This window comes from Eleutherodactylus coqui, chromosome 6 (assembly GCF_035609145.1).
Source record: "Eleutherodactylus coqui strain aEleCoq1 chromosome 6, aEleCoq1.hap1, whole genome shotgun sequence".
In the NCBI taxonomy this organism is placed as follows: Eukaryota; Metazoa; Chordata; class Amphibia; order Anura; family Eleutherodactylidae; genus Eleutherodactylus; species Eleutherodactylus coqui.
Genome location: NC_089842.1, coordinates 30498196 through 30526137, shown reverse-complemented (window position 1 = coordinate 30526137; position 27942 = coordinate 30498196). Strand labels below are relative to the sequence as shown.

At 45.5% G+C, this 27942-nt stretch overlaps 1 protein-coding gene and 1 long non-coding RNA gene across 2 annotated transcripts in view; one reads left to right on the top strand and one right to left on the bottom strand.

The window, feature by feature from the left end:
* The window catches only part of LOC136631998 (uncharacterized), a 63432-nt gene extending 62831 nt beyond the window's left edge, over positions 1–601 (bottom strand). The window contains exon 1 of the long non-coding RNA XR_010793126.1: positions 511–601. This is a non-coding gene — a long non-coding RNA (uncharacterized lncRNA). The remainder of the gene's footprint in view (positions 1–510) is intronic.
* The window catches only part of LOC136631997 (phospholipase A2 inhibitor and Ly6/PLAUR domain-containing protein-like), a 37288-nt gene extending 10335 nt beyond the window's left edge, over positions 1–26953 (top strand). The window contains exons 3-5 of the mRNA XM_066606526.1: positions 20783–20929; positions 25642–25782; positions 26622–26953. Coding sequence (XP_066462623.1) covers positions 20783–20929; positions 25642–25782; positions 26622–26755 — 422 coding nt within the window. The 3' untranslated portion in view covers positions 26756–26953. The remainder of the gene's footprint in view (positions 1–20782; positions 20930–25641; positions 25783–26621) is intronic.
* Positions 26954–27942: the final 989 nt, after the last annotated feature.

Below are 27942 nucleotides of genomic sequence, written 5' to 3'. Positions count from 1 at the left end.
AAAAGGGCTGCATACACCCAGAACCAACTTGCGTGACTTAGGTCTGGGATTATTTTGTACGTATAGCTACTTTGAAGATGCAGACTATGAGGAAGATAGTGTTACCACTATCAAAAGGATTACCGTCTTCCTCAGTGGTGGATCCCCTACCTATATTGATGTGTATATAGTTATTATATGCGTCACACTCATTGGGTATCACTAATACAAGACAGTCTTTCACATAAAACACGCTCTGGCCTGTTGCGCCTCATATGGGTCCCAACGAGAAAAAGCAGAGCTCCTGACCCAAACAAACTGAACAGCTTTTACCACTGTCACTTCTCGCAGCCTCCCCCATTAGAGGCTCATCAAGTACTCTCAGAATCATATGCATTATAAGACAAATTAAGCATATAGAAAGCAGATCACAATTCACTGGTACACTTCAAATTGCATCACGTCACACATCAAACCACAGAACAGTGAGCAGAGCTCAGGAGACAGGCAGTAACACAGTGAGTTACTTACCGAAGTCTTCCTGTGTCGTGGTCCCCGCCTATAGAGTGTCCGTGACTAGGGGTGCTGTTGTGAGGCCCGCTTCATTCTCCACCAAAAATGCTACGACAAAAATGTATGGCCGTTTAAGGAAGTCTGAGTGTACCTTGTGAATGATGTCATATGACCCATGTTACGGCGATAGCCTGCTGAGGGACAGCAGAGTGTACCCTTTAATTGAAGTTCAGGTGGCCTGTGCAGTAGGGCTGCTCACACCAAGACTTCAATATGTCATATGACAGAGGAATTAAATGACAGAGCCCACAAAGTTATGGATACATCAAAGAATTCCTACCTGATGGTTATCAGGCATCTTTATCTATAGCCCCCTTACATTGGGGTGACACAACATCATTGGACAACTAACTATGCAAGTTTATTGGTTAGTTTTCAATCCAACATTTCATAGGTCAATTTAAGACATCTTCGTGTCCATTGGTTACATCTCATTATTCTTAGTATAATTTTTAAATTCCAAGAAATATCATAGTTTATTAGACAGTTCTCAATCTAACCTTTGATTGGTTACTTCTTAGACACTACATGGCATTCATTGAATACATTCTGATTCTCTTGACAAAATTCCAAGTTGCGCAGTAGAAACTTCTTAAAGTTCTCATCTCAGCATGTGTCCCTGTATATAGCTAAGAACACGGTCACGTGGTATCTAATACATTCCATGATTATTCTGTGGCATAGGTAATAAATCAAACATCACACACACACTATATATAATATATACACACACATATCTACACACATACACACACACATATACATACATTCAGTCCATGATTACTTTTCATTTCATTATTACATTATTCTATCGATTAATAAAGGCATCAACGCTGTCTACTAGTTATATCTTGAAATTCTTGGTACAGCTTCTAAGCCAAATGTGGAACCTTCTTGATACTCCTATCTTATCTTGACATATGTCTCTCGGTACATACAGAAATTAGACAAGTTGTTTTCTGGTATATCGACGGTGTTTGCTACTATATATATATAGTATGAATATCCATAATCAAATATTTTCCATTACACAGTGCAAAACCATGGAGGGGGCAATGGAGGGGGCTTGCTTTTAGGGTCAACGATGGTCGTGAACAACTAAACTGCTAACAATAACATACGTGAAGTGAGTGGTAGGGTTTCTCTTTCACTAGTCTATTACCATCTTACACATAATCCCTATCATGTGGGCAATAAACAAACTTCGAAATACAATCAATAAAACTATCTCTGGCTCAAAACTCAGAATTCTCAGTTAGAACAATAACTATCATCATCCAAACCAAGCTCAAACAGTACTCACATAATTCACTTAACTACTCTGCCATGACCAATGTCCACAGCTGGCAGATGTTACATTCACTGGTCGGGAACAGGTCAATCAAACACTTTATTTCCCCTTTGTGACACGATCACACTACAAGCACAACAGTAATAACATTTCACAATTTGACAATCCTATTTACTTCCATCACAGAACTTACATTTACATAAATAACAGCAAAAATGTATATTTTGCCTGGTTCTTTAGACAAGGCACAAACACTAAAGTAGTGTCTATTTCTGCCCACCAGGCTACGGTCACTGACTTGGTATAGGAAAGTACAGATATAAGTGAAAAAATAAGCTTCTTACTTGTTTCATCACCATGTTTGCTAGCAAAATGGAGCGCTACAGGTATATTCTTGTGTTCCAAATTAAGGGTTAAAATTTAAGCAGCTCAGAGAATCATCAACACTTCACACTGTGTAAATTGCAAATTATTCCATTTATTTGCTAACCAGTCAAAGAATTTATAGTCCTTTAAGACAAATACATTGAGAGTGAGACATTGGTCTCTGGGTCTGCACGGTTTGCCAACTCTCTGAGTTCCTTAATTGGTAATCTATAAGTAGTTCTGAGGGACTTTTTCATGTTAAAAACTAGAGATGAGCGAGCACCAAAATGCTCAGGTGCTCGTTGCTCGAGTTGAGCTTTCCGTGATGCTCGAGAGTTCGTTTCGAGTAACAAACCTCATTGAAGTCAAGTGGCGACGCGAGCATTTTTGTATATGACCAATGCTCGCTAAGGTTTTCATTTGTGCAAATCTGCAAAACCTACCAAAGTGATGGAAACGACACAGAAACGGATAGGGCAGGCGAGGGGCAACATGCAGGGCTGCATCTCAGGTTCCCTGGTCTCACTATTAATAATAATAATAATAATAAACTTTATTTGTATAGCGCCAACATATTCTGCAGCGCTTACATAGACAGGGGGGATACAGAAAGACAAAAGTACAAACATTACAGAGCCACGGTTACGTAGTAATCAATTGATGGAAACAATAGGGGTGCGGGTCCTGCTCCAACGAGCTTACATACTACAGGTAATGGGGTGATACAGAAGGTAAAGTGGCTGGCAGTGTGCAAGGTATGGCGAGGTGGAGAGTGAGGGATGCTATACACATAGACAATGGTCAGACATTTAGCCGTGTGACGGCAGAAACAGTATGACTGCAGGAGCGGTTTATGATGGCTAGCAGGGATTGCAGTCAGTAGGTCAGGGAGCATGTTATCGGGGGGAGTACAGAGGGGTTTGTTTAGGGAATTCGGTTTGCCTCCCTGAAGAGGTGCATTTTTAGAGCGCGCCTGAAGTTCTGCGAGTCCTGGATTGCTCGAGTAGCCTTTGGTAGTGCGTTCCAGAGGACCGGTGCTGCTCTAGAGAAGTCTTGGAGGCGGGAATGAGAAGTTCAAATTAAAGGGGCGCTCAGTCTGGTTTCGTTAGCAGAGCGGAGAGCCCGGGCTGGTTGATGTATTGTGATGAGGGAGGCGATATAGGGGGGCGCTGCACTGTGGAGGGCTTTGTGGATGAAGGTTGCGAGTTTAAATTGAATTCTGTATTTAACAGGCAGCCAGTGCAGTGACTGGCACAGGGCAGAGGCGTCCGAGTAGCGGCTGGACAGGAAGATGAGCCTGGCTGCCGCATTCAGGATGGATTGGAGAGGGTAGAGTCTGGTGCAGGGGAGGCCGATCAGCAACGAGTTGCGATAATCGAGCCGGGAGTGGATGGGGGCAACAGTAAGCGTTTTTAACGTGTCTACAGTGAGAAAAGAGCGTATTCTTGCGATGTTCTTGAGGTGCAGCTGACATGTTCGGGCCAGAGATTGGATGTAGGGGGTAAAAGAGAGATCAGAATCAAATATGACCCCAAGGCAGCGGGCATGTTGTCTAGGAGTTATGGTGGCGCCACACACTGAGATGGAGATGTCAGGAGGAGGTCGGTTAGTGGAGGGTGGAAATACCAGTAAGTCAGTTTTAGAGAGGTTTAGTTTTAGGTAGAGAGAGGACATGGTGTTAGAGACAGCAGTCAGACAGTTAGTGATGTTTTGGAGTAAAGGTGCAGAGATGTCACGGGAAGAGGTGTGTAGCTGGGTGTCATCAGCATACAGGTGGTATTGGAGGTCAAATCTCCTGATGGATTGTCCAATAGGGGCTGTGTAGATAGAGAAAAGAAGGGGGCCGAGGACAGAGCCCTGGGGGACCCCAACAGCAAGGGGAAGAGGAGGGGAGGTAGAGCCAGCAAAGGAGACACTGAAAGAGCGGTCAGATAGGTAGGAGGAGAACCAGGAGAGGGCAGTGTCCTTTAGGCCAATGGAGCGTAGCATACTGAGGAGGAGTTTGTGGTCAACAGTGTCAAATGCTGCGGAGAGGTCGAGGAGGATCAGTAGGGAGTAATCGCCCCTCGATTTGGCTGTCAGTAGGTCATTGGATACCCTTGTAAGGGCAGTTTCTGTTGAGTGTTGAGGTCGAAAGCCAGACTGTAGGGGGTCTAGGAGAGAGTGCTCTGATAGGTAGCTTACAAGGCGGGAGTAAACCAGGCGTTCTAGTAGTTTGGAGATGAAGGGGAGGTTTGAGATGGGTCGGTAGTTGGCAGCATCAGTCGCGTCCAGAGTCGGCTTCTTTAGCAGTGGGGATATGATGGCGTGTTTGAAAGAAGAGGGAAAGATGCCAGAGGTCAGAGAGAGGTTGAATATAGTGGTGAGATGGGAGATGACCACTGGGGAGAAGGAACGGAGGAGGTGTGAGGGGAGGGGGTCGCTAACGCAGGTGGTGGGGCGAGCAGAGAAGAGCAATTTGGAGACTTCTTCCTCTGTCGCTGGTCTGAGTACAGACAGTGAGCAGGAGCTAGATGCAGTGCTGACAAGACTAGGGTCAGGGCTAGTCTGGGATTGGGAAGTTATTTCCTGACGGATGTCATCAATTTTCTTTTTGAAGTAAGCAGCCAGCTCTTTGGCACTGAGATCCGTCACCGGGGCTGTGGTTTAGGGCTGAGAAGGAAGTGAAAAGTATCAAAGAGACGTTTAGGGTTGTGGGATAGTGAGGAGACTAGAGAGGTGAAATAGACTTGTTTGGCGTGGTGGAGGGCAAGGTAGTAGGTTCTGAGCATGAATTTGTAGTGGAGGAAGTCTGCGGACGTTTGCGATTTCCTCCACAGCCGTTCAGCACTTCTAGAGCACCGCCGGATGAAGCGCGTTTGAGGCGTGAGCCAGGGTTGCCGCAGTCTGCATTGGATGGCTCAGGTCCTGGGGGGCGCCGCTTCATCCAGGGCATGTTTGAGAGCGGTGTTGTAGTGAGCGGCAGCCAGGTTGGAGCAGGTGAGGAGAGAGATGAGGGACAGAGAGCACTGTAGGGATTCAGCAAAGTTCTGGGTGTGAATGGCCTTAAGGTTCCTGTAGGTACGGTAGGTAGGTGGGTCTGGAGAGATGTTAGGGAGCGTGACAAAGAAAGAGAGGAGGTTATGATCCGAGAGCGGGAGAGGGGAGTTAGTGAAGTTGGAAGCAGAGCAGAGCCGGAGGAAGACCAGATCCAGAGTATTGCCATCCCTGTGAGTGGGAGAGACTGTGAGTTGAGAGAGACCAAGGGAGGAGGTGAGTGAAAGAAGCTGAGAGGCAGATGGGGAGTTGGGGTCATTAGTATTAAGCCACAATAGCGGCAAGAGTGCCCCCCCTCCCTCCCCCCAACAATTTTTACTTCGGACAAACCCTCATTGGCAAGGCACACCTTAGCTAAGCACCACACTACCTCCGACCAAGCACAATCACTGCCTGCCGGACACACCGCTGCCTCTTCTCCTGGGTTACATGCTGCCCAACCCCCCGCACGACTCCGCGTCCAATGGGGACTCCATGTGTCCACACACTACTCATTCTGTTTGGTTGTCGGATACCTCATCGACAACGCAAGGGGTAAACCATCTGCACTCTGCACCCTACCCAAGTCTGTCAGTGTTTTGGGGACAGACAGGTAAAACACCTCAATGGGAAATCTGTGTGCACCCACAGCATGGGTGGCTAGCAGGAACCCACAGATGGTACATAAAGAAATCCCATTGCAGTCCCCCGGATAGCTGAGGTTATGTGAGAGGAATTACATGTTGGCCTCGGCCCACAATCCATGCCCTAGTAAGTCAGGGTGTTTTTTGGGGGCCTGATGGGTAGAACACAGCGATGGGAAGACTTAGTGCACCCTTAGTATACACAGACCCCTGTAATATTTCTGTAGCAAAGGTATAAGCTGACCCCGGTAACAGTTATGTTGCAGAAGTGTAGGGAGACCCCATTAACATTTCTGTAGTAACAGTATAGACAGACCCCAGTAATATTTCATTAGCAGAAGTATAGGCAGACCCCTGTAACATTTATGTAGCAGCAGTATTGGCAGACGCATGTAACATTTGTGTAGCAGCAGTATATGCAGACCCCTGTAACATTTCAGTAGCAGCAGTACAGGCAGAGCCCAGTATTTGTAACATTTCAGTAGTAACAGTATAGACAGACCCCAGTAACATTTCTGTTGTAACAGTATAGACAGAGCCGAGTAACATTTCTGTAGTAACAGTATAGGCAGACCCCAGTAACATTTATGTAGCAGCAGTATAGGCAGACCCCTGTAACATTTCTGTTGCAGCAGTATAAGCAGACCCCTGTAACATTTCTGTTGCAGAAGCATAGGCAGACCCCTATAACATGTCTGTAGTAGAAGTATAGGCAGACCCCAGTAACATTTCTGTAGCAGCAGTATAAACAGACCCCCTGTAACATTTACGTGGCAGAAGTATAGGCAGACCCCTTTAACATTTATGTGGCAGAAGTATAGGCAGACCCCAGTAACAGTTATGTAGCAGCAGTATCCGCAGACCCCAGTAAAACTTCTGTAGTAATAGTATAGGCCAACCTCTGGAACATTGGGATACCATGAGCGTAGGCGAAGGCCAGGAAAATTAGTTGGCTAAGAGTGTAGGTGTGGGCCCCAAAAATTAGTGTACCAAGAGTACAAGTGTACCTCTCAAAAATTTATCAACCGAGAGGGCAGGTGAAACCCATAAACATTTTTTTAAAGATACAGCTCACTGTTGCTTAATTTGTAACAGAGCCTGTAGGCAGCCCTGTTGAAAAAATTGGTTCATGTTACAGTCTCAATACTTTTGAAACTTTGAAAAATTGTATAAACATTGGTAGATGTAGATGAGCCTTTTGGGCCAGAGAAAAATTGGCCGTTCAGCGCGATGACATATTGTTTCTGGAGGAGGAGTAGCAGGAGGAGGACTAATGTCAGAGACAGATTAACAAAGCTAAATGCCCCGTTTTACCGGTGATATAGAAGAGTGCTTTTATCTGCAGTTGCAGTGAAAAGAATCTTTAGGTTCCGCTGTTCTCCGCCGGTGGAGAAGAGAAGTCTGGGGAAATCCAGGCTTTGTTCATCTTTATGAGTGTAAGCATGTCGGCACTGGCAGTTGACAGGCGGGTATGCTTGTCCGTGATGATTCCCCCAGCTGTACTAAACACCCTCTCTGACAAGACGCTAGCCGCAGGGCAAGCCAGCACCTCCAGGGCATACAGCGCAAGTTCATGCCACGTGTCCAGCTTTGACACCCAATAGTTGTATGGAGCTGAGGCATCACGGAGGATGGTGGTACGACCGGATGCGTACTCCCTCACCATCTTTTTACAGTGCTCCCTCCGACTCAGCCTTGACTGGGGAGTAGTGACGCAGTCTTGCTGGGGAGCCATAAAGCTGGCAAAGGCCTCCCCTGCTACTTGGCCCTCGGAACTGCGCCTTCTGCCGCTAGCTCTGTCAGATGGGAAGTTTACCATCAGTTTGTCCACCAGGGTCCTGTGGTATTGCATTACTCTCGAACCCCTTTTCTCTTCGGGAATGAGAGTGGAAAGGTTACCCTTATATCGTGGGTCGAGAAGGGTGTACACCCAGTAATTCCTAGTGGCCAGAATGCGTCTAATTCGAGGATCACGAGAAAGGCAGCCTAACATGAAGTCAGCCATGTGTGCCAGGGTACCAGTACGCAACACATCGCTGTCCTTACTAGGAAGATGACTTTCAGGATCCTCCTCCTTTTCAGCCCATACACGCTGAACAGATGAGAGGCAAGCAGCATGGTTACCCTCTGCAGTGTGCCCAGCTGTCTCTTCCCCCTCCTCCTCCTGCTACTCCCCCTCCTCCAAAACGCATTGAGATATAGACATGAGGGTAGTCTGGCTATCAAGCGACATACTGTCATCCCCCGTCTTCTGTTCCAACTGCATAGCATTAGCCTTTATGCTTTGCAGTGAACTTCTCAGCAGGCAAAGCAGTGGGATGGTAACGCTAATGATTGCAGCATCGCTCACCATCTGCATAGACTCCTCAAAGTTTCCAAGGACCTGGCAGATATCTGCCATATATGCCCACTCCTCAGTAAAGAATTGCGGAGGCTGACTACCACTATGCCACCCATGTTGCAGCTTGTATTCTACTATTGCTCTACGCTGCTCATACAGCCTGGCCAACATGTGCTGCGTAGAATTCCAGCGTGTGGGCTTGTCGCACAGCAGTCGGTGCTCTGGCAGCTGAAACCACTGTTGCAGGGTCCTCAGGGTGGCAGCGTCCGTGGTGGACTTGCGGAAATGTGCGCATACGCAGCACACCTTGCCAAGTAGGTCAGACAAGTGGAGGTAGTTTTTCAGAACTGCTGAACCATCAGATTGAAGACATGGGCCAGGCATGGCACGTGTATGAGAGGCTGCAGAGCCATTGTTACGGCCGTTGTCACACACGACCATGCCCGGTTGCAGGCTCAGTGGCGAAAGCCAGAGGTCGGTCTGCTCTGTCAGACCCTGCAGCAGCTCGGGGGCCATGTGCCTCTTGTCACCTAGGCTGATTAGTTTCAGCACGGCTTGCTGACGCTTGCCCACCGCTGTGATGCTGCACCGCGAGCTACCGACTGCTGGCGACGTGCTCACACTTCTTAATTGAGAGGTGGACATAGTGGAGGAGAAGGAGGAGGGGGCTTTACCTTATCCAGCTTGTGCAGGAGCCAACTAGGGGAAGGGCCACTCTGGAATTACTATTAACTAATAAATTGGGCCGAATCACGGGGGTGCAGGTGCAGGGACACTTGGGAAAAAGTGACCACAATATAATCAAATTCCAGCTATAGTTCAGTAGGAAATCTTATCAGGGAGCAACAAAAAAACTAAACTTTAGTAAAGCAATATTTGATCAGCTCAGAACTACTAATCGGCAACATTAATTGGGACAACATCCTCATAAATAGCAGTACAGATGACAAATGGGAGGAGTTTAAAAACACCCTAATTGCCTCAGATGAGCAGTTAAAAGCAAAAGTTTTACAAGACAGTAAGGAGGGCAATACACGAAAAAAAGAAAGCGTTTCAACTACTAAAACAAAAAAGGCAGCAAAGAAGAGTTAAAATCATATGGGGAAAAAACAAAACATGTAAAGAAAAGATCAAAATTGCTAAGAAGGAGGCAGACAGACTGATTGCAAAAAAAAGCAAAAATAGGCCTAAACTATTCACTGGCCCTTTAACAAATAATGAAGAAACCTTAGAAGATGATGGGGGTAAGGCAAATCTATTAAATAGTTTATTTTTAAGTGTATTCACGAATGAAAAAAAAATGTCACACGAGATGCAGGGGAATAAAATGAACCCCCTGCTAAATATTGCTTGCCTAACACAGGAGGAAGTGCAAAGCCAGTTAAAAAGGATTAAAATCAATAAATCTCCGGGCCCAGAAGGATTACACCAAAGAGCTCCAAGGAAACTAAGTGACGTGATAGCTGGACTGCTATAACTTATATTTATGGACGCTATTGAGACAGGGGTTTAACCACTGGCTTGCTGCATTGCCAATGTGGTTCCAATATCAAAAAGGGGTCAAAAAGAGAGCCTGGTAACTACAGGCCGGTAAGTCTCACGTCAATAATTGGAAAAATATTCAAGGGGTTTCTGAGAGTCGCCATCCTAGAACAACACAAGGAAAACAGCGGTATAACCCCTCATCAGCATGTGTTTATGAGGGGGGGGTCGATCATGTCAAACCAATTTGATCAGCTTCAACGATGAATTAAGTTCTAGGCTGGACCGTGGAGAGCCTATTGATCCCATATGTCTGGATTTAAAGCATTTGACACCTTGCCGCATAATAGGTTGATATTAGAGATGAGCGAGCATGCTCATCCGAGCTTGATGCTCGTTCGAGCATTAGCCTGCTCGATGTAAACGTTACTCGAGCCGAGCACCACGAGGTGCTCAAGAAAATTTTACCCTCTCCTCCCCACATGTTTTACGCCTTTTTTTTAGCCAATAAACATGCAGGGAAGGCTTTGGCATCTCTGGCTATGCCGTGCAACCCTGTTCACGTCTATAGCAGTGACTGGCTGGCCGGAACAGGTGACCTACGAGCATAAAAACTCAGGTCACTTGATGCTCGCCTCACACACAGGCTGGATTAGTTCAGGGACAGAGCTGCTGCTAATCAGGGAGAGTGAAAGTGTGGGTTAGAGGTTTCGTTTAGGGAGGGATCCACTGTACAAGAACCCAACAGTCCTTTTTGGGACTACAAGTCCTCTTTTATTCATGTGCAGTTTGGCTGGCTGAGAGCAGTAGTGCGCACCAACTATTCGCAAGCATTACGGCTGTATACTGCACACTGTTACCAGTTTTATGCAGTATACTGTTAGTGGTGTACAGAGGCTAGATAGGAATTAACAAAACTCCTATCATTTATATTTTTTAAATTTTTTTGGGGGGGGCTCAAGGTGAACGCTGCATACCCGTGTGTGGGTGCTGTCAATCCATACTATATAACAACGGTATACACTGTTTAAAACAAATGGGGGGGGGGGGTCTCAAAGCAAACGCTACATACCCGTGGGTGGGTGCTGTCAATCCACGCTATCTAACAACAGCATACACTGTTTAAATTGGTCTTTTTGGGGCTCAAAGCCTATGCTATATACCCCTGTATGGGTCCTGTCAATCCACACTATCTAACAACACTATACTCAGTTTACGGTGTCCATTTTGGCCTAGAAGCGTACGCAAAATAACTCACAGTTTGTGTAGCATTTTGACCAAGTGCATTATCCAACATGATGTAGATCAGGGGTAAGGGTCGAGGACGTGGGCGTCCGAATGAGGGTGTGGGCAGAGATCGAGGTCCTGGACGGGGAGAGACAGTGCTTGCTGCTGAGGGAGAAGTAGAATGCCGTGAATCTACGCTCCCTAGCTTCATCTTACAGTTTGCAGGTCCGCGTGGTAGACCATTATTAAAAGCACAACAGTGCAAGCAGGTGATGACGTTGATAGCGGGTAACACGTCCACTAATTTATCCAACTCACGCTAGCCAAGGGACTGGACCTCTGAATCCTCACGCTACTCCTCCTTCCTCCCAGCCTGGTCACTCCAGGCAAAGAAGAGATTCTGAACAGGCAGATTCCCAGGAACTGTTCTCGGGTCCCTTCCCTGAGTCAGAAAAAAATGGTTATTGAGCCACCTGAGGAGTTTGTCGTGACCGATGCCCAAAATTTGGACCTTTCACAGTCTCAGGGTAATGAGGGTGGGGACTTCCAAGTAGTGTCTCAAGAGGTATTTGTGGATGATGATGATGAGATACAGTTTTCTGTCAGTGAGGTTGTTGTTAGGTCATTAAGCCTGAGGGAGGAGCACACTGAGGAGTCAGAGGAAGAGCTGGTGGATGATGAGGTGACTGACCCGAACTAGGTTGGTAAGCCTACTGAGGACCACACTTTTAAGGGTGAGGCAACTGCAGCACCAGAACAGGTTGGAAGAGGCAGTGGGGTGGCCAGAAGGAGAGGCAGGGCCAGAGATACTAATCCCTCAACAGTTGCCCACAGCACCTCCTCGTGGCAAGCTCCTGTGCAGAGGGCTAGGTGTTCGAAGGTCTGGATGTTTTTTTCTGAGAGCGCGGACGACCGACGAACAGTGGTGTGCAACCTGTGCCAAACCAAGATCAGCAGGGGAGCCACCACTACCAACCTGACCACCACCAGCATGCGCAGACATATGATTGCTAAGCACCCGACGAGGTAGAACACAGGCCATTCAGCGCCTGTGGGTCACACCACTGCCTCTTCCCCCGCCTCACATGCTGGCACTAAGATTCAATCCCCCTACCAGGATGCAAGCACGAGCGTCTCCCGCCCTGCTTCCACCCCTTCGGCTGCACAGTCCTCCACTGCCTTCACCAATGTGTCCCAGAGAGTTTAGCTGCCCATTAGAGAAGCCTTAGAGTGCACGCGCAAATATGCAGTCACCAACTCGCATGCACAATCGCTAAATATGCAAATAAGCAAACTGCTGAGCCTGGAGATGCTGCTATATAGGGTGGTCAAAAGTGCAGTTTTCCGCAACCTCATGGCGATGACCGCTCCACACTACTCAGTTTTTCCCGCTGTGCCGTTCCCGTCCTACACCATCACGTGTCTAGGAATATGAACCATGCCCTCACCAATGTGGTTACTGGGAATGTCCACATAACCACCGACACGTAGACAAGTGCTGGCGGGCAGGGACACTACATCTCTCTGATGGCACATTGGGTTAACCTGGTGGCGGCTGGGACCAAGTCTTACCCTGGGTCCGCTCATGTGCTACCCACACCGAGGATTGTCATGGTTTCTCCGGCTTATTATGCCCCCTCCTCCAACCCCCCCACCTCCTCCACCTCTCAATTACCATCTGTGAGCATGTTGCCTTCAGTCAGTAGCTTGAGGCGCTGCAGCACTGCTGTGGGGAAGTGTCAACAGGCCATGCTGAAACTCCTGAGCTTAGGTGACAACAGGCACACCACCCAAGAGCTGTTACAGGGTTTGACAGCGCAGAAAGATCTGTGGCTTTCGCCACTAAACCTCCAACCAGGCATGGTCATGTGTGACAATGGGCGTAGCTTAGTGGCGGCTCTGTAGCTTGGTAGACTAACACATGTGCCATGCCTGGCCCACGTCTTCAATCTGGTAGTTCAGCGCTTTCTTAAAAACTACCCCAATTTTTCTGAGCTGCCCAGCAAGGTGCGTCGCGTGTGCGCACATTTCAGAAAGTCCACCACGGATGCTGCCATCCTTAGGATACTTCAACAGACCTTCTAGCTGACAGTTCACTGACTGTTGTGCAACGTGCCAATGAGCTGGAATTCAACATTGTACATGTTGGCCAGGGTTTATGAGCAGCGTAGAGCCATTGTCCAATACCATGCCCGTCGGGGTGGAGGTCAGCCTCTACACTTTTTCACAGAAGAGTGGGCATGGATGTCTGACATCTGTCAGGTGTTAGGAAACTTTGAGGAGTCTACACAAATGGTGAGCAGTGATGTGGCCATTATCAGCATAACCATCCCGCTGCTTTGCCTGCTAAGAAGATCACTGCTAAGCATTAAGGCCGACACATTGCGGATAGAACGGGAGATGGGGGATGACAATACGTCGCTTGATAGCCAGACCACCCTCACGTCTGAGGAGGAGGAGATGGGGCAAGAGACCGCTGCTCACACTGCTGAGGGTATCCATGCTACTTCCCTCACATCGGTTCAGCATGTATTGGCTGAAGAGGAGGAGGCTGAGAGTCATCCTTCTAGTGAGGACAGCGATGTGTTGCGTACCGAGACTCTGGCACACATGTCTGACTTCATGTTAAGCTGCTTTCCCGTGACCCTCGCGTTGGACGCATTCTGGCCAACACGGATTACTGGGTGTTCACCCTTCTCAACCCATGGTATAAGGAGAACCTTTCCATTCTCATTCCCGAAGAGGAAAGGAGTACAAGAGTGATGCAATACCACAAGGCACTGGTGGAAAAGCTGATACTAAAGTTTTCATCTGACAACGCTAGTGGTAGAGGACGTAGTTCAGTGGGCCAACTAGCAGGGGAGATGGAGGGAAGAGGCAGCATGTCCAGCTCAGGCAGTGGAACACTCTCCTAGGCCTTTGCCAGTTTTATGGCACCCCAGCCAGACTATATCACCACTGCCCAGTCTAGGCTGACTAGGATGGAACAGTGTAAAAAGGTGGTGAGGGAGAATATAGCCAACTGCACCAATGTCCTCTGTGATCCCTCTGCTCCATACAACTATTGGGTGTCAAAGCTGGACACGTGGCACGAACTTGCGCTGTACTTCTTAGAGGTGCTGGCCTGCCCAGCCGCTAGCGTGTTATCAGAGAGGGTGCTTAGTGCTGCTGGGGAGATTATCGCGGATAAGCATTCATGCCTATCAACTGACAGCACCGACAGGCTTACACTTATTAAGATGAACAAAGGCTGGATTTCCCCAGACTTCTCTTCTCCACCAGTGGAAAGCAGCTTAACAAAAGATTCTTTAAGCTGGTACAGGAGAACCATGCACCCTCTATCACCCCAAAAAGGGGGAGAATTAGCTTGGTCTAATCTTCTCTGATCTTCCTCCTCCTCCTTCTAATCCAGCATGTCAGCACGCGGAACAGCCAATTTTTCAGAGGGCCAAAAGGCTCTGTAAAAACTAATTTTTTGGAAGGCTGCCTCTAGGCTCGGTTAGCAAATTAAGCAAGTAAGAGCTCTATGTTAAAAAAAAAATTCAGGGGTTCACCTGCACTAAGGGTAAACAAATTTTTCTGGGGCTCGCCTATACTCTTGATACACAAATTTTTAAGGGGTTCACCTATACTCTTGGTCAACAAAATTTTCAGGGATTTGCCTATACTCTTGGAACACAAATTTTTAAGGGGTTCCCCTATACTCTTGGTAAAGCAATTGCTTCTGGAGTTCGCCTATACTCTTGGTATACAAATTTTTGGGGGGTTCACCTATAGTTTTGGTACACAAATTTTTCAGGCGTTTGCCTATACTCTTGGAACACAAATGTCTCAGGGGTGTGCCTATACTCTTGGAAAACAAAATTTTTAAGGGGGTTGCCTATACTCTTGGTAAGGCAATTGTTTCTGGGGTTCGCCTATACTCTTGGTATGCACATTTTTCTGGGGTTCACCTATATAGTCTTGGTACACAAATTTTTCAGGGGTTCGCCTATACTCTTGAAACAAATTTTTAAGGGGTTCACCTATACTCTTGATAAAAGCAATTGTTTCTGGGGTTCTATACTCTTGGTACACAAATGTTTCAAGGGTTCGCCTTATACTCTTGGTCAACAAATGTTTCAGGGGTTTGCCTATATAGTCTTGGTACACAAATGTTTCAGGGGTTCACCTATACTCTTGGTACACAAATCTTTCAAGGGTTTGCCTATACTTTTGGTAAACAAATCTTTCAGGGGTTCACCTGTACGCTGGGTAAAAAATGTTTTGTTGTAGAATGGTTTGTTGAATTGTGGAGATATGTATAAGTACTGGCATCTGAGTCCGTTTTATGCCCCCGTTTGTGGCTCATTAAATTTTGTGACGGAGGTGGCATAGGATTGGAATAATTGGAACCTAACACTCCTTTATAAGACTACAACTTCACTATTGTGAATCATCAGTTTGGCTGCCTGGGACCAGTAGTGTGCACAAAGCATTCACAAGCACCCTGGCTGTATACTGCATACTGTTACCGGTTTTATACAGTATACTGCTACTGGTGTAATCAGACTAAATAGGAACTAACAACATTCCTCTTATTTTTCATTCTTTTATTTGTTTTTTGCTGAAAGCATCTGCATAATAGGCCCAACTGTGTGTCCCGTTGATAGAAGTTGCTTGATCTATCCTTCTCCTCCTCCTAAACCAGCATGTCAGCATGCTGAACAGCCAATTCTTCAGAGGGCCCCATAGGCTCTTTAAAAACATTTTTTTTTTTTTACCAGGGCTGCCTCCAGCCAATGTCAAAACTATTTTTTTCGGAGGGCCACCTCCAGGTTCTCGCCATCAATTTTGAAGAGGTTCACCACTACAGTTTAGCAAACGTGCTGGTTCCAGCATCATACGCCCACCGAGTCCACAAATGTATCCCAGCGCAGTGTCCAGCTATCTGATACCTAGACAGAATGAATTGTCCTGCTTTGGCCACTCAAAATGCCTCATGTGTCCGACTGTCCTTGTAGCGATCAAAGGAAGCGTAACTAATTTCATGAAATATTGACAGTTTTAATGTATACCTGTGGTGGCAAATTTTTGTGACACCTCCTGCTTAAAACAAATCTTTTGTTTTAGAATGCGTTGTTGAATTGTGGAGATGGGTAGAAGTACTGGCATCTGAGTCCACTTTATGGCTACGTTTGTGGCTCCTTACAATTTTGTGATGGAGATGGTATGGGATTGCAATTATGATCAGCACTGTATAACAAGACAGAACTCATTGTACACTGTCTGTTTTTGGATTTAAGTGGACGTAAAATACTCTGAGTCATAAACAGCCGGATTGGTTTATGCCTGAGAAACACACACATCCCTGAGGGTCTGCGATCGTTGGTATATAAAATCTGCTCTCGATCCATTGTGCAGCGCAGGGTCCTGCTTTGGCCAATCAAATTTCTTCATGTGTCTCACTGTCCTCGAAGCGATCAAAAGGAAGCTTTACTGATTTAATGAGACTTCCACAGGTTCACTGTATACCTGTGGTGACAACTTTTGCGACACCTCCTGCTTCAAACCAATCTTTGGTTTTAGAATGCGTTGCTGAATTGTGTAGATGGGTAGAAGTACTGGCATCTGAGTCCCCTTTTGGGTCTCCTGGCAATTTTGTGACAGAGGTGGCATGGGCATTGGAATTCTGATCAGCACTGTATAGCAAGACAGAACTAATTCTACACTGTCTATTTTTGGATTTAAGCAGATGTAAAATACCCTGAGTGGTAAACAGCGCTGGTTGGCATGTATTAGCTCTCATTTTACCACAGTTATGCGAGATACTGGATTGCAGCGTTCACAGGAAGCGTAACTGATTTAATGAGACTTTTACAGGATCACTGTATACCTGTGGTGGCTACTTTTGCGACACCTCCTGCTTCAAACTAATCTTTGGTTTTAGAATGCATTGTTGAATTGTGGAGATTAGAGATGAGCGAACGTACTCGGTAAGGCCGATTTTGCAATCGAGCACCGCGATTTTCGAGTACTTCGCTACTCGGGTGAAAAGATTCGGGGGTCGCCGGGGGGAGTGGCGTGGTGGAGCGGGGGGTAGCAGCACGGAACAGGGAGGAGCCCTCTCTCTCTCCCTCTCCCCCCCTACTCCCCTCTGCAACCCCCCGCTCACCCACGGCGCCCCCCGAATCTTTTCACCCGAGTAGTAAAGTACTCGAAAATCGCGGTGCTCGATTGCAAAATCGGCCTTACCGAGTACGTTCGCTCATCTCTAGTGGAGATTGATAGAAGTACTGGCATCTGAGTCCCCTTTATGGCCAAACAATATTGTCACAGGGGTGGCACGGGATTGGAATTCTGATCATACATTAATATATCATCAATTCTCATCAGCATAGTGAGATATTGCCCACAATTTCAAAGAGGGTCGCTGCCAGGCCCTGCCAACCCTCTGCAGTGTGTGTCTCCTGTTCTCCTCATCCAATACGCACTTATAAATAGACATAAGGGTGGTGTGGCTATCAAGCGACTGTGAGGACAGCTGAATGCTGCACTGGGAAAAATTTGAGTACGCTGTGGACGTAGGCTCGTGCCTGCATCCTGGGGGAATTGGACAGCAATGCCAGCATGTAACACAGGAGAAGAGGCAGCGGTGTCACCCATAGACAGTGATTTGCCTTCGTTGCACCTAGTGTGGTGCTTAGCTAAGATGTGCCAGTGCGTATGCCTTTCTGATTATGGTCTGGCCCAAGTAATTCGTTAGGGAGGGTGACCACCAGGCTCTTGCCCACAATTTGGCTTAATAGTGCGACCTGGGAGCCTCAGATGCATCCATGCATGCTGCCCCTGCTGTTCCCTATACAGTCTGTGTTGTTTCCATCACTTTCTGATGTTTTTAGGTGACTCACACACCCTTCCCTATGCAGAGCATGGGTCACCTTGAAAAATGAGGTTTGTTACCCGAAACAAGTTCTTGAGCATTCCAAAAAGTTCGACTCAAGCAACAAGCACCTGAGCATTTTGGTGCTCGCTCATGTCTAGTTCATATATAAAATGAGACAGCTCGGTCTGGGTGAAAACGTGTGCATCTATTTGCTCAGAGATAGAAATCAGAGGGTGGTAATAAATGGTTCGTACTCTGATTGGGCCACCGTCACTAGGGGGTGCCACAGCATTTAGTATTAGGCCCCATTCTGTTCAATATATTTATCAATAACCTGATAGAAGTAAAATATCAATATTTGCAGATGATACAAAATGGCATGGGTAGAAAAATGGCAAATGAAGTTCAGTATTGATAAGTGTAAGGTTATGCACATCGGCAGGAGAAATGGATGTCACCAATATACAGTAAAAGGGGTACTGCTAGGGAAAAAATGATATGGAAAAAGACCTCAAGGTACTAGTTGACTGTAGATTTAACTGGAGCAATCAATGCCAATCAGCTGCTGCAAAAGCAAATAAAGTCTTGGGGTGCATTAAAGTATATATAGGGTTAATGGACGAGAACATTATTCTTCCACTATATAAGGCACTTGTCAGGGCTCACATAGATTACTGTGTAGAGTTCTGGATACCAGTGCTCAGGAAACATGTTGCAGAGCTTGAGGGGGTACAAAGAAGGTAAACTAAATTAATAATTGGAATGGGAGGACTGGAATACCCAGAGAGGCTATCAAAATTGGGATTATTTACCCTGGAAAAAAAAAACATCTAAGGGGCGATCAAATAACTCTGTATAAATACATGAGGGGACAATACAAGGATCTCTCCCATGATCTGTTTATACCCAGGCCTGCGACAGTAACAAGAGGGCATCCTCTATGTCTTGAAGAAAGCAGGTTTCATTACGAACATAGAAGGGGGTTCTTTACTGTAGGAGCAGTGAGACTGTGGAACTCTCTTCCCGAGGACGTGGTGATAGCAAATTCGATAGAAGAGTTTAAGAGGGGACTAGATGTCTTTCTAGAGCGGAAGGATATTACAGGATATAGACATTAAACAACCAGTGGGGTTGTTGATCTCAAATGTTGATCCAGGGATTACTCTTGCTGCCATTATGGAGTCAAGAAGGACTTTTTTTTCCTCCAAATTAGCTAAATTGGGTGGTTGGTTTTTTTTTTTCTTCCTCTGGACCAACAAGGGGGGGTTGAAACAGGCTGAAATAGATGGACATGGTCTTCATTCAGTCTAACATACTATGTTACTATGTATCTGAGGGCCACTTAGGGACAGTAATAGGGAAAGATTAAGGAAGACACAGAGAGGTAGCATTAGGGAAAAGATTCCTCTGGTTATTTATATTCCATACCATCTGCTTCAGTTTCCACTGTCATTTTCGATATAATCATTTTCATCCCCCTCATCCGGTTACCTGCATCTTATGTCCTGGAATCTAATGGGGAGTTTTTAATTTTTGTATGTGTTGTTTATACTGATTTTTGTTTCTTATCTATTTTTGCTGACCTTCCAGTTATTACACTGTTCAGATCTACAGTAGAGGTGCTTTCACACGGAACGATCATTGTTCAGATTCCTGCAATCCAGTGAGAATCTAAACAAATATCTTGCAGTGTAAATAAATGCACAGACTGAACAACGAACGGGACGTCTTTCACTTTTCATTCATTGTTTAATTTCTGCATTATGAACCACTGCCTGCTTACTGTGAATGGAGGTGGGCCGTAATGACAATACTGGCCCTACTCCGACTCCATTAACTACCGCACTTCCAGTCAGTGATGCTCGTTCCTTAAAAGCACAGGAATGATAATTGCTGGAACGGCCTGTCAGGTTCTGCTGCGCTCCAAGTCCTGCAGAAAACTGTTAGTACCAAGATTAGGCAACTACTAAAAGTGAAGGTAAGTTCTGTTTTACATTTAGCTGGTGTCGTTCATATATATGAACACAAATTTTGACCTTCTATTTTAGGAGTTATTGTACTTGTAACTTTTTGCTTGGGTTGCATTTTTAGCTGCTAGATTCACTGGCTATACTCCCTTAAGGCTGTGTATTCCCGTCGGAAATCCCGCAGTTTGGCCGCAGCCGAAACCGCGAGATTTCCGACGGGAGAACCGCCGCGGAAAAACCTGCGGCGGCTTTGAAGCGGCCCGGACGCTCGCTTTTCCGCCGCGGCCGGCGCTCCCATAGAGGAGAGTGCGGCCGCGGCGGAAAGAAAAAAAGAATGGACATGCTGCATATTCTGAAACCGCGGCTGCGGCGGCCGCAGCCGTGGTTTCAGACGAACTTACCGCAGCGGATTGGCCGTCCCGTGTGGATGAGATTTCTCAGAAATCTCGTCCACATGGCTGGCTAATCCCGAGATTAGCGGCCGCAGGCGGATTTTCCGCGGCGAAATTCCGCGTGGAATTTCCACGGCAAATCCGCCCTGTGTGAACCCAGCCTAAAACATAACTTTTAATAATAATAAACACTAAAATTTGTGGCTTGTAAAGACAAACAAAACATATAAAAGAAACGGTCTACCCTGGCAGACCAGGTAAACAAAGTGGACGGAAAGGTCTTATCTTGCAAAAAGACCAAACAGTGTGAATATGACCCACCAAATATTTGGCTAATACCATTTTTTATGCATCTGTTATGACAAATTAACAATTTAACACAATTTTGAATGAAGGTGTCTGTATACTATATGCAAAGTGCTGAGTGGCATTTTGACAATGAGCCAGGTGTCTACTCTCAGAAAATATATGGGTACAGTTGGTCAGTATGATTTTTTTTTATTTCACAATTTAGGTTTTATCTGTAAATGTCAGAAATTTGAAACTCGTCCTAAATACTGGAGGTGCAAAATGCACAGATGCCCCCGGCAATAGAAGGGTGAAATTTACATGAGGAAATCTTTGATCTTTCTATTTGCAGCGGGAATAATGACTCAATCGCTGCTCAGAGCATGCCTACCTTTATCTGAATGCGACATCAGCGGCACCATAAGCATAAAGCAAGAACGATTTGGGGTTGGCATTTCATGCTGCAACTCTGACAACTGTACTCCCGGTCTTCTCAAACGTAAGTCATCCATCACTGCTTTTTTTTTTCTAAATAGAAACGTGGTTTGGTAAATCTTTCATAGACTCTACAGCTCCTAGTTTACCAGCACAGCAGAATTACCATTCTGAATAATTACGGAATAATGTATAATTCGGTAATGCGGCACAATATTACTCGGGTCTGTACAATATTCAGCTCCTTACAATAGCCAAAAATGTTGTCTTCCCCTTTCATAATCCCCCACAGATCCCATGCAAAACCTATTTGTTTGCTCCACTCCAGCAATCATGCTTCATTTTGATGCATGACCAGGGTATGCCAGACTCACCACAGGCATACTACCCTCCTCCAGTACCCCCAATAAATAGACCAGACCATGTCCTCTTTTGGGATATTTTGGCCACAGCAGCCATTTTATTGAATAACATAACAAATTACAACTTTTAAATAACAGAGAGGAGGCCCTTGGTGACACAACCAAAACTTAAGGTGGCCTGGTGTTTTGTACATAAAAATTGAACCTTGCCCTCAACCATACCCCCCCCCCCCCCCCCCGGCTCGGAGACACCAGTAGGCCCCCCATTGGGAGGCTAGAAAATCAAAAATTGATCAAGTCCACCCGATATCCCTTCTCTGGCTTTCTCCAATGCACCAGGCCCAACCACGATGAACCAACAGGGTAGGAATTCTTACAGGTGAGGCCGTACCCACCATAACTCCCTCCACCCAATATAAAACCCACTTCGAAGGACGCCCCCCATCCGCCACAGCCTGCCACGACATGATATACAATTTTCAAACCTACCCTAAACCTTATAATTCCAACTCTGCCTTCAAGGACACCATTTTCTGACGCCTCTCTATAGGGAGGGTGGGTGAGACTCTCTTCTCTGTCTTTTTAAAGATGGTGCCCCCGCCTAAACGCTCCTCCCGCTTTTAACCCTTTCTATTCCCTCACTCCATCAGCTCTCCACCAATCACATTTGAACTACACTTCTACCCACTCCTACTAACTAATTTCATCACTCCTACATCTAAATTAACCCCTTTTTGCCTTCCTCTGCTCACTGACAATCCTGTCATGCAGGGCCTCGCCTTGTGGGCCCTTCTGGGGGGCCCCGCTACGGCCCTGTGCTTTTCAGCTGCATGTCACTCCATCATTAGCACTGTCATTATCTCCAACTACGTTTGTACAAGAATGCACAATTAAACTATAAGAGGAAGAAAAGAAAAATACATTTTATTATCAGCACATTTAAACAACCAGAAACCAATTACAAACATTTAAAAATCCTAAAATAGCCCCAATGCCCACGAATAGATTATAGCTGCGGAATTCATGGCCGGACGCCCGCCACGAATTCCACAGCAATGTCCATCCATAGACATGCTATGTTAAAAGATTCTCCCCTGCCCACAAGCGGAAAGCAACTGCGATTTTCCGCTCAAGGGGGGGAAATCGCAGCATGTTCTATTTTGTGCAGAAAATTGCATGGACGGCTTTCATTGCAGTCAATGGAAGTCATCCGTTCCACGATACGTTTGCAGTGAGTACTGCGGAAGTATCACGGGACTATGTGTCATAGCCCAGTGCTGATGCTTCATGTGCTGCACTGCGAATGCACGCCAGCTCATCTGCCAAGACACTTGCGGCGGATCTGGACAGGTGAGTATAGGGTCTCTTGGGGGCATTGGGTCTGATTCCGCTGCGATATTCCGCAGTCTGAATCCGACCCAGCTGTGGGCATGAGGCCATAATTTTAAAAAGGTAAAAGCAGACACCTATAATAAACAGTGACCCCCATAAACATTATTATAAACACACAAGTGCAAAATATTACTAATATGAAAATACAAATACAGTAACTCATACCTTAGGTATGTATCATTTACAAAGGCTGTTAAAGGGATTCTTAAAACAACATTATATTAAACTGGCCCCGCAGCGCTCCCCGGCATATTACACATGAGGGCTCAGTCAGACAGGCGTTTTTAGCTGCACATGTTTTTGCGTTTGCAATTTGCATCTATTAGAACCAATGCTTTTCAATGGCAGTGGTCAAATGTCCAATTTTTACCTGCGCAAAAAATTTCCACAGGTCAAAAATAGGACAGTGAATTGCAAAACGCACGTAACTGCAGCATCAGGATTCTTTGGATGTGATCAATGGGGCCCGCGGCAGTAGCGGCGTCCACATTGACAACATACAGAGAAGACCGCGATCCTCTGCCACAGCTGTGACAGCTGTGGCCACGGATTTCTTCATCCCCGCGGGGAGTCTCCTCATCACTGAACACTGTGACAGCACTGTCACAGTGTTCAGTGACAAGGGGACTCCCCGCGAGGATGAATTCCCCTGCCACAGCTGTCACAGCCTGCTTAAAGGGCTGCCTCTGATCGGCTGTGCGCTGTGACCAATCAGAGGCAATGCTCAGCCATTGAATGACAGCTGAGCACTGCCTGCGATTAGACCCTGCACTCAGCCAATCAGAGGCAGCGTTTAGCCATTCATTGAATTCAATAAATGGCTGAATTATTTGAGTGACGCAATTTTTTGCCACATGTCTTGTGCGTGCGTTTTACACAAGTAAATGCGCAGCAAAAAACACTCATCTGACTGAGCCCTGAGGACGCTTCCACAAGGGGTGACAACCATATTGATGCGTTTCATGGAGGCGGGGATTTTAAACCTCCAATCCAGGAAGGGCTGCCGGCTGTCTACAGAAAAGTGCGCTGGAGATGATAGTGCCTGGTAGGTGATGTATTTTTTATATTTTTTTTATGCACATAGGCCTTACTTTAGGGCTTTGACAGTAGGATTTCCTACTGTCAAAGTTGCATCTCATTGCACGAAAACCGTCCATAGGAAACAAGGGCTACAAAATATCACAAATCACAGCTGTATAGAGCATGCCACAATTTTGTATTCTCGCAATGTGACATCCTACAAAACATTGTTCATGTGGTAGTACCCATTGGAAAGGATGGGCTCCACATATATACAATTTGTAGCACTGTTGCATTGCAAGAAAATCACACAATTTTGTTGCCTGTGTGGAAGCGGCCTAAATGTCACAGGCGTATTACAGCAAGCACTTTCCTTATTTTTGTAAAGACTGCACTTTTATTGTGCCCCAAGCCATATGCAAATCGGCTCACCGTGAGTCACGGAGGCGAGACGCTCAAAGCACCAAGTCACTCTGTCCAGTCATCCTGCATGCCCCTCCAGCATTCTGGCTCCCCAACCCTTTCTGCTTATGTCAGCACAAACAGCGCTGTGCGGCTCTCGGAGACAACTGAACGTGGACTTGTGCTTTTTGTGCACAGTGTCATATGTTGTACACAAAGCAGAATCAGTCTAGGTATAAAGATGTACAACCAGCACTGATGAAGCAAGCCACATATAAAGTGCACAAAGCATGGTCAGCCAAACTGAGTAAAGAATTTACCAGAGCAAAGGGGAGGATTGGGCTGATACCCCACACATATGACTCCAGTACAGGGGCTTCTTCAAGGGTTACCAGAGGCGGCTCATGTGTTTTTATATAAAGGAGGATAATGGAAGGCTAACAGGCATCACCTGCAGCAACAAGCACCAAAAATTGCACTGACAGATCAGTGTTAGCATGCAAAAGGAAAAAAAAAAACAGGCCTGTTCATTCCAAGTTGGAAGTCACAAGAATGCCTTGTGTGACCTCTTGTGTCTGTGTATTGCATGGACAATCACTGATTTCTTTTTACTGTACAGAGAAGGGGACCAAGAAGTGTCTTGATTGTGATGTTAATGTAGTGGCCCGGAGTTGGGGTGTCTTTAGAGTAGGTGTATGTCTGTTTTGTGTAAACTGTCTTGTGAGTATCTGTGTATACTTGTGTGTATCTGTCTCACCTAACTTGTTCGTTGTGTCTGGTATTGTGATAGTTCAGAAGTAGTTGAGAGGCTGAGTCTAGAGTAGTGGAGAAGAGAGTGTGTAGAGATGTAGTCGATGGAGGAGGAAGTGTCAGTGGGAGGGTGAAGCCCTCCGGGGACTGAAGCTCAGAGTAATAGCTTCTGTTATGACAAACTGGGAGGAGTCGCTAGCTGACGAGGAAAGGCAGGAATTGTGTGGACCCACCGTGTCAGGAATGTACGCCCAGGGATCATCTATCAGATAACTTGGACTGAAGACACCTAGAATCGAGAAGGAAAGTGCCTCCTAGAAGAACGTGTGTAACAAAGGTGAATCAAAAGGAAGCCTCCGGAAGTGTTGTGTCTAAAAATATCATTTTGCTTTATTCTTGGAAAATCAAAGTTGGATTCTGTGAGTAAAGAAAATCGTGTACCTCCAGTTTTGAAAACTATCTTTGTCTGTGGACTCTTTCATTAAATGATGAGCAACAGTTTTCTGGAAAAAACGTACTGGCATTACGTGAAAACACCAATAAGACTGTTCACTAATGTTTACATTTGCCTGTTCTTTTTGCACTGCGCTCGACCAAGCTGGACTTTTTGCCGCCATTGTTGCGGAGAGATCACAGAGCCACCCGTAACAACCATGTTAAGAACCCCGTGGTCTCTTCCGCTAAGGCTTGCCTCCGCTCGCCGGCCACATTAATAGGCTCTAACACAGGGACAACTGCTTCATCAAAGAGAAGGGTAGAGGTCATCAGGTTCTTCATAGGTTGATACATTATGGTTTATGTGTTATGCAGATAAGTCAACTTCTTATTTCTTTCTCCTGTTCTCTTATAGCTCTAACAAAAAGCTCTAACCCTAATGGAGTGATCTGCCCATCGTGCACTACTATGGAATCTACCTGGTGTGATGCCTCAGATAAAATCCAATGTTCAGAGGATGAGAATATGTGTTTTTTCAAGACAACAGAAGTACCAGGTTTCAATAACTATTTAATTTTTGTACTTTGGTTTATAGGGAACCATTGATTAAGATTGAAAGTATCTCTACATAAGATTTCTTACCAACACTGAACTAGTGAACTAAATAGTCCTTGACTGCCCCTTTGGGGGCCAGTAAAAGTATATGCTGTTACTAGAATGGCCAATTGAAGAAAAACCTTTCCCGTTTTCACGTGTAAACATCTTATAGCTTATCGGGTTTGTAAGTCCGGTACAAAACATATACCAAATAAACCTCATTTATGAAAGATACTATTTCACTGGGTAGATTCTAATCTCTGTGCTAAAACTTAACCTTTAATAATATTAAAGGTAACAAATACAGAAACATCTGACGTACACACAAGGTGGGCATACGGCCACCTATATAAAATCAAAGGGAGGAAAAATAGTGCAATACCCAAAAATGCCCATGGATTCGCTATAAATGATGTGATTGTTCTGTTAGTGCATCATCTACCCATTTTTAGGCATTGCACTATTGTTCCTCCCTTTGATTTTATATAGGTGGCCATGTGCCCAACTTTTGTGTGGACGTCAAATGTTTCTCTATTTTTTAAATTTAATATTATTAAAGGTTATGTTTTAGCAGAGATTAGAATCTACCCAGTGAAAAAAAGTGAATTTGAAAATTTAGATTCTTCTGCTACAGTGAATAAGTCATTTATGAAAGAAGTCTCTCAGGAAAAAAAGAAAAAAAATACCCTATCACAGCAAAGCTTTTATTTCAAGGAATATTTATGAAAAAGCTGTACTTTGATCAGATTTTATGAGGCCTCATATTGTGGAACATGACATCTTTGTGTATCTTTGCAGGAGAACTGTCAACAGCTGAGCGAGGATGCACAACAAGGTCCCTCTGTGATCTTGGCAGCCAGTCCCATAACACTGGAGTATCAGGACCTAAAGTTACATTTACCTGCACCAGTGGCGACATAAGTACCCAATAAGTCATCCTGACTCCAGCCATTGTGTGTCTTCTACTGCTGAAATTCTTCCTCTAACAGTTGTGAAGGATCCTGAAAGAAGAGAAGTTTACAGGATGGGATATTTTATAGGATTCCTTTATGGTGTCGGGTTTTTGTTTCTAATAATCCTTCGCTGGAAATGATCTTGGCTAATACAGTAATAAACACTTCTTTGCTGCATTTATTACTTTTATTGCTTTTTATTCTCTAATTTTACTCTTCCTTCCCATAGAGCTTCCACGGTTAATTCAATAACTTGTGAAAGGACTCCTCCCCCACTTCACAAAAAAAAACCCTACTTTTTCTTCCTCATCAGTTGCAAATACTGTAAGCTGAAAGCATCTTAAGATATCTGTTCAGTTCATCCCACTTTCCCTCCATGTACAGTATACAATTTTTGTATTTTTTCCCTCCCTTTGTGAAGCGCTGTGTAATCAGGATCTCCATCACATACGATATGATCATTTCATAGATGACATCGATGAGACGGAGATACTGCAACAGATGAGACCGAGATGCAATGTGTTGCATCTCCTAATGATGATATTAATTTCAAGATGGTAATTTTGACAAAAAACATGATGAATTTCCTAGCTGTCTCACTGATTGGGCATGTGACACTAGGGAAAGAGAGGACTGCACCTAATTGCAAGGAAATTACAGGTAATACTATTCTTCATGCTACAAAAAATCACGTATAACACACGATTAAAGCTAAAGCGGTAGGAGAGCTTACAAGAATTAAACGTCTGTGGGGATGATGAAAAATATAAGATACAGGCTGCATTCATACGAGTGTTGTATGATGGCAATTTTGCCGCCATAAAATGTTGGCCAAAAATCGCAACCATCTGATGCATTGGATTCCAATGCATCCGTTCAGATGGGCAATTCTCCGGTGCGCAAAAACGGCCACCCGAAAAAGATAGCGCATATATAGCACATTGTGTCCGGCCAATTTTACGCCAACCAGAAAAGATAGGTCTGGAGCTATCTTCCAGCCGGAATATACCGGCCGGTCCCACAGACTCCTATGGAAGCTACTGAAAAAGGGTGGTTGGAGGAAGTTTAGCAGTGGCTCTGCTAAACTCCCCCCACCTTCCATCTCCCTCTCTGTCCCTTGCCAGCTGATGGCAATGGGAGAGGGTGAGACTGGGTGGGAGATTAGC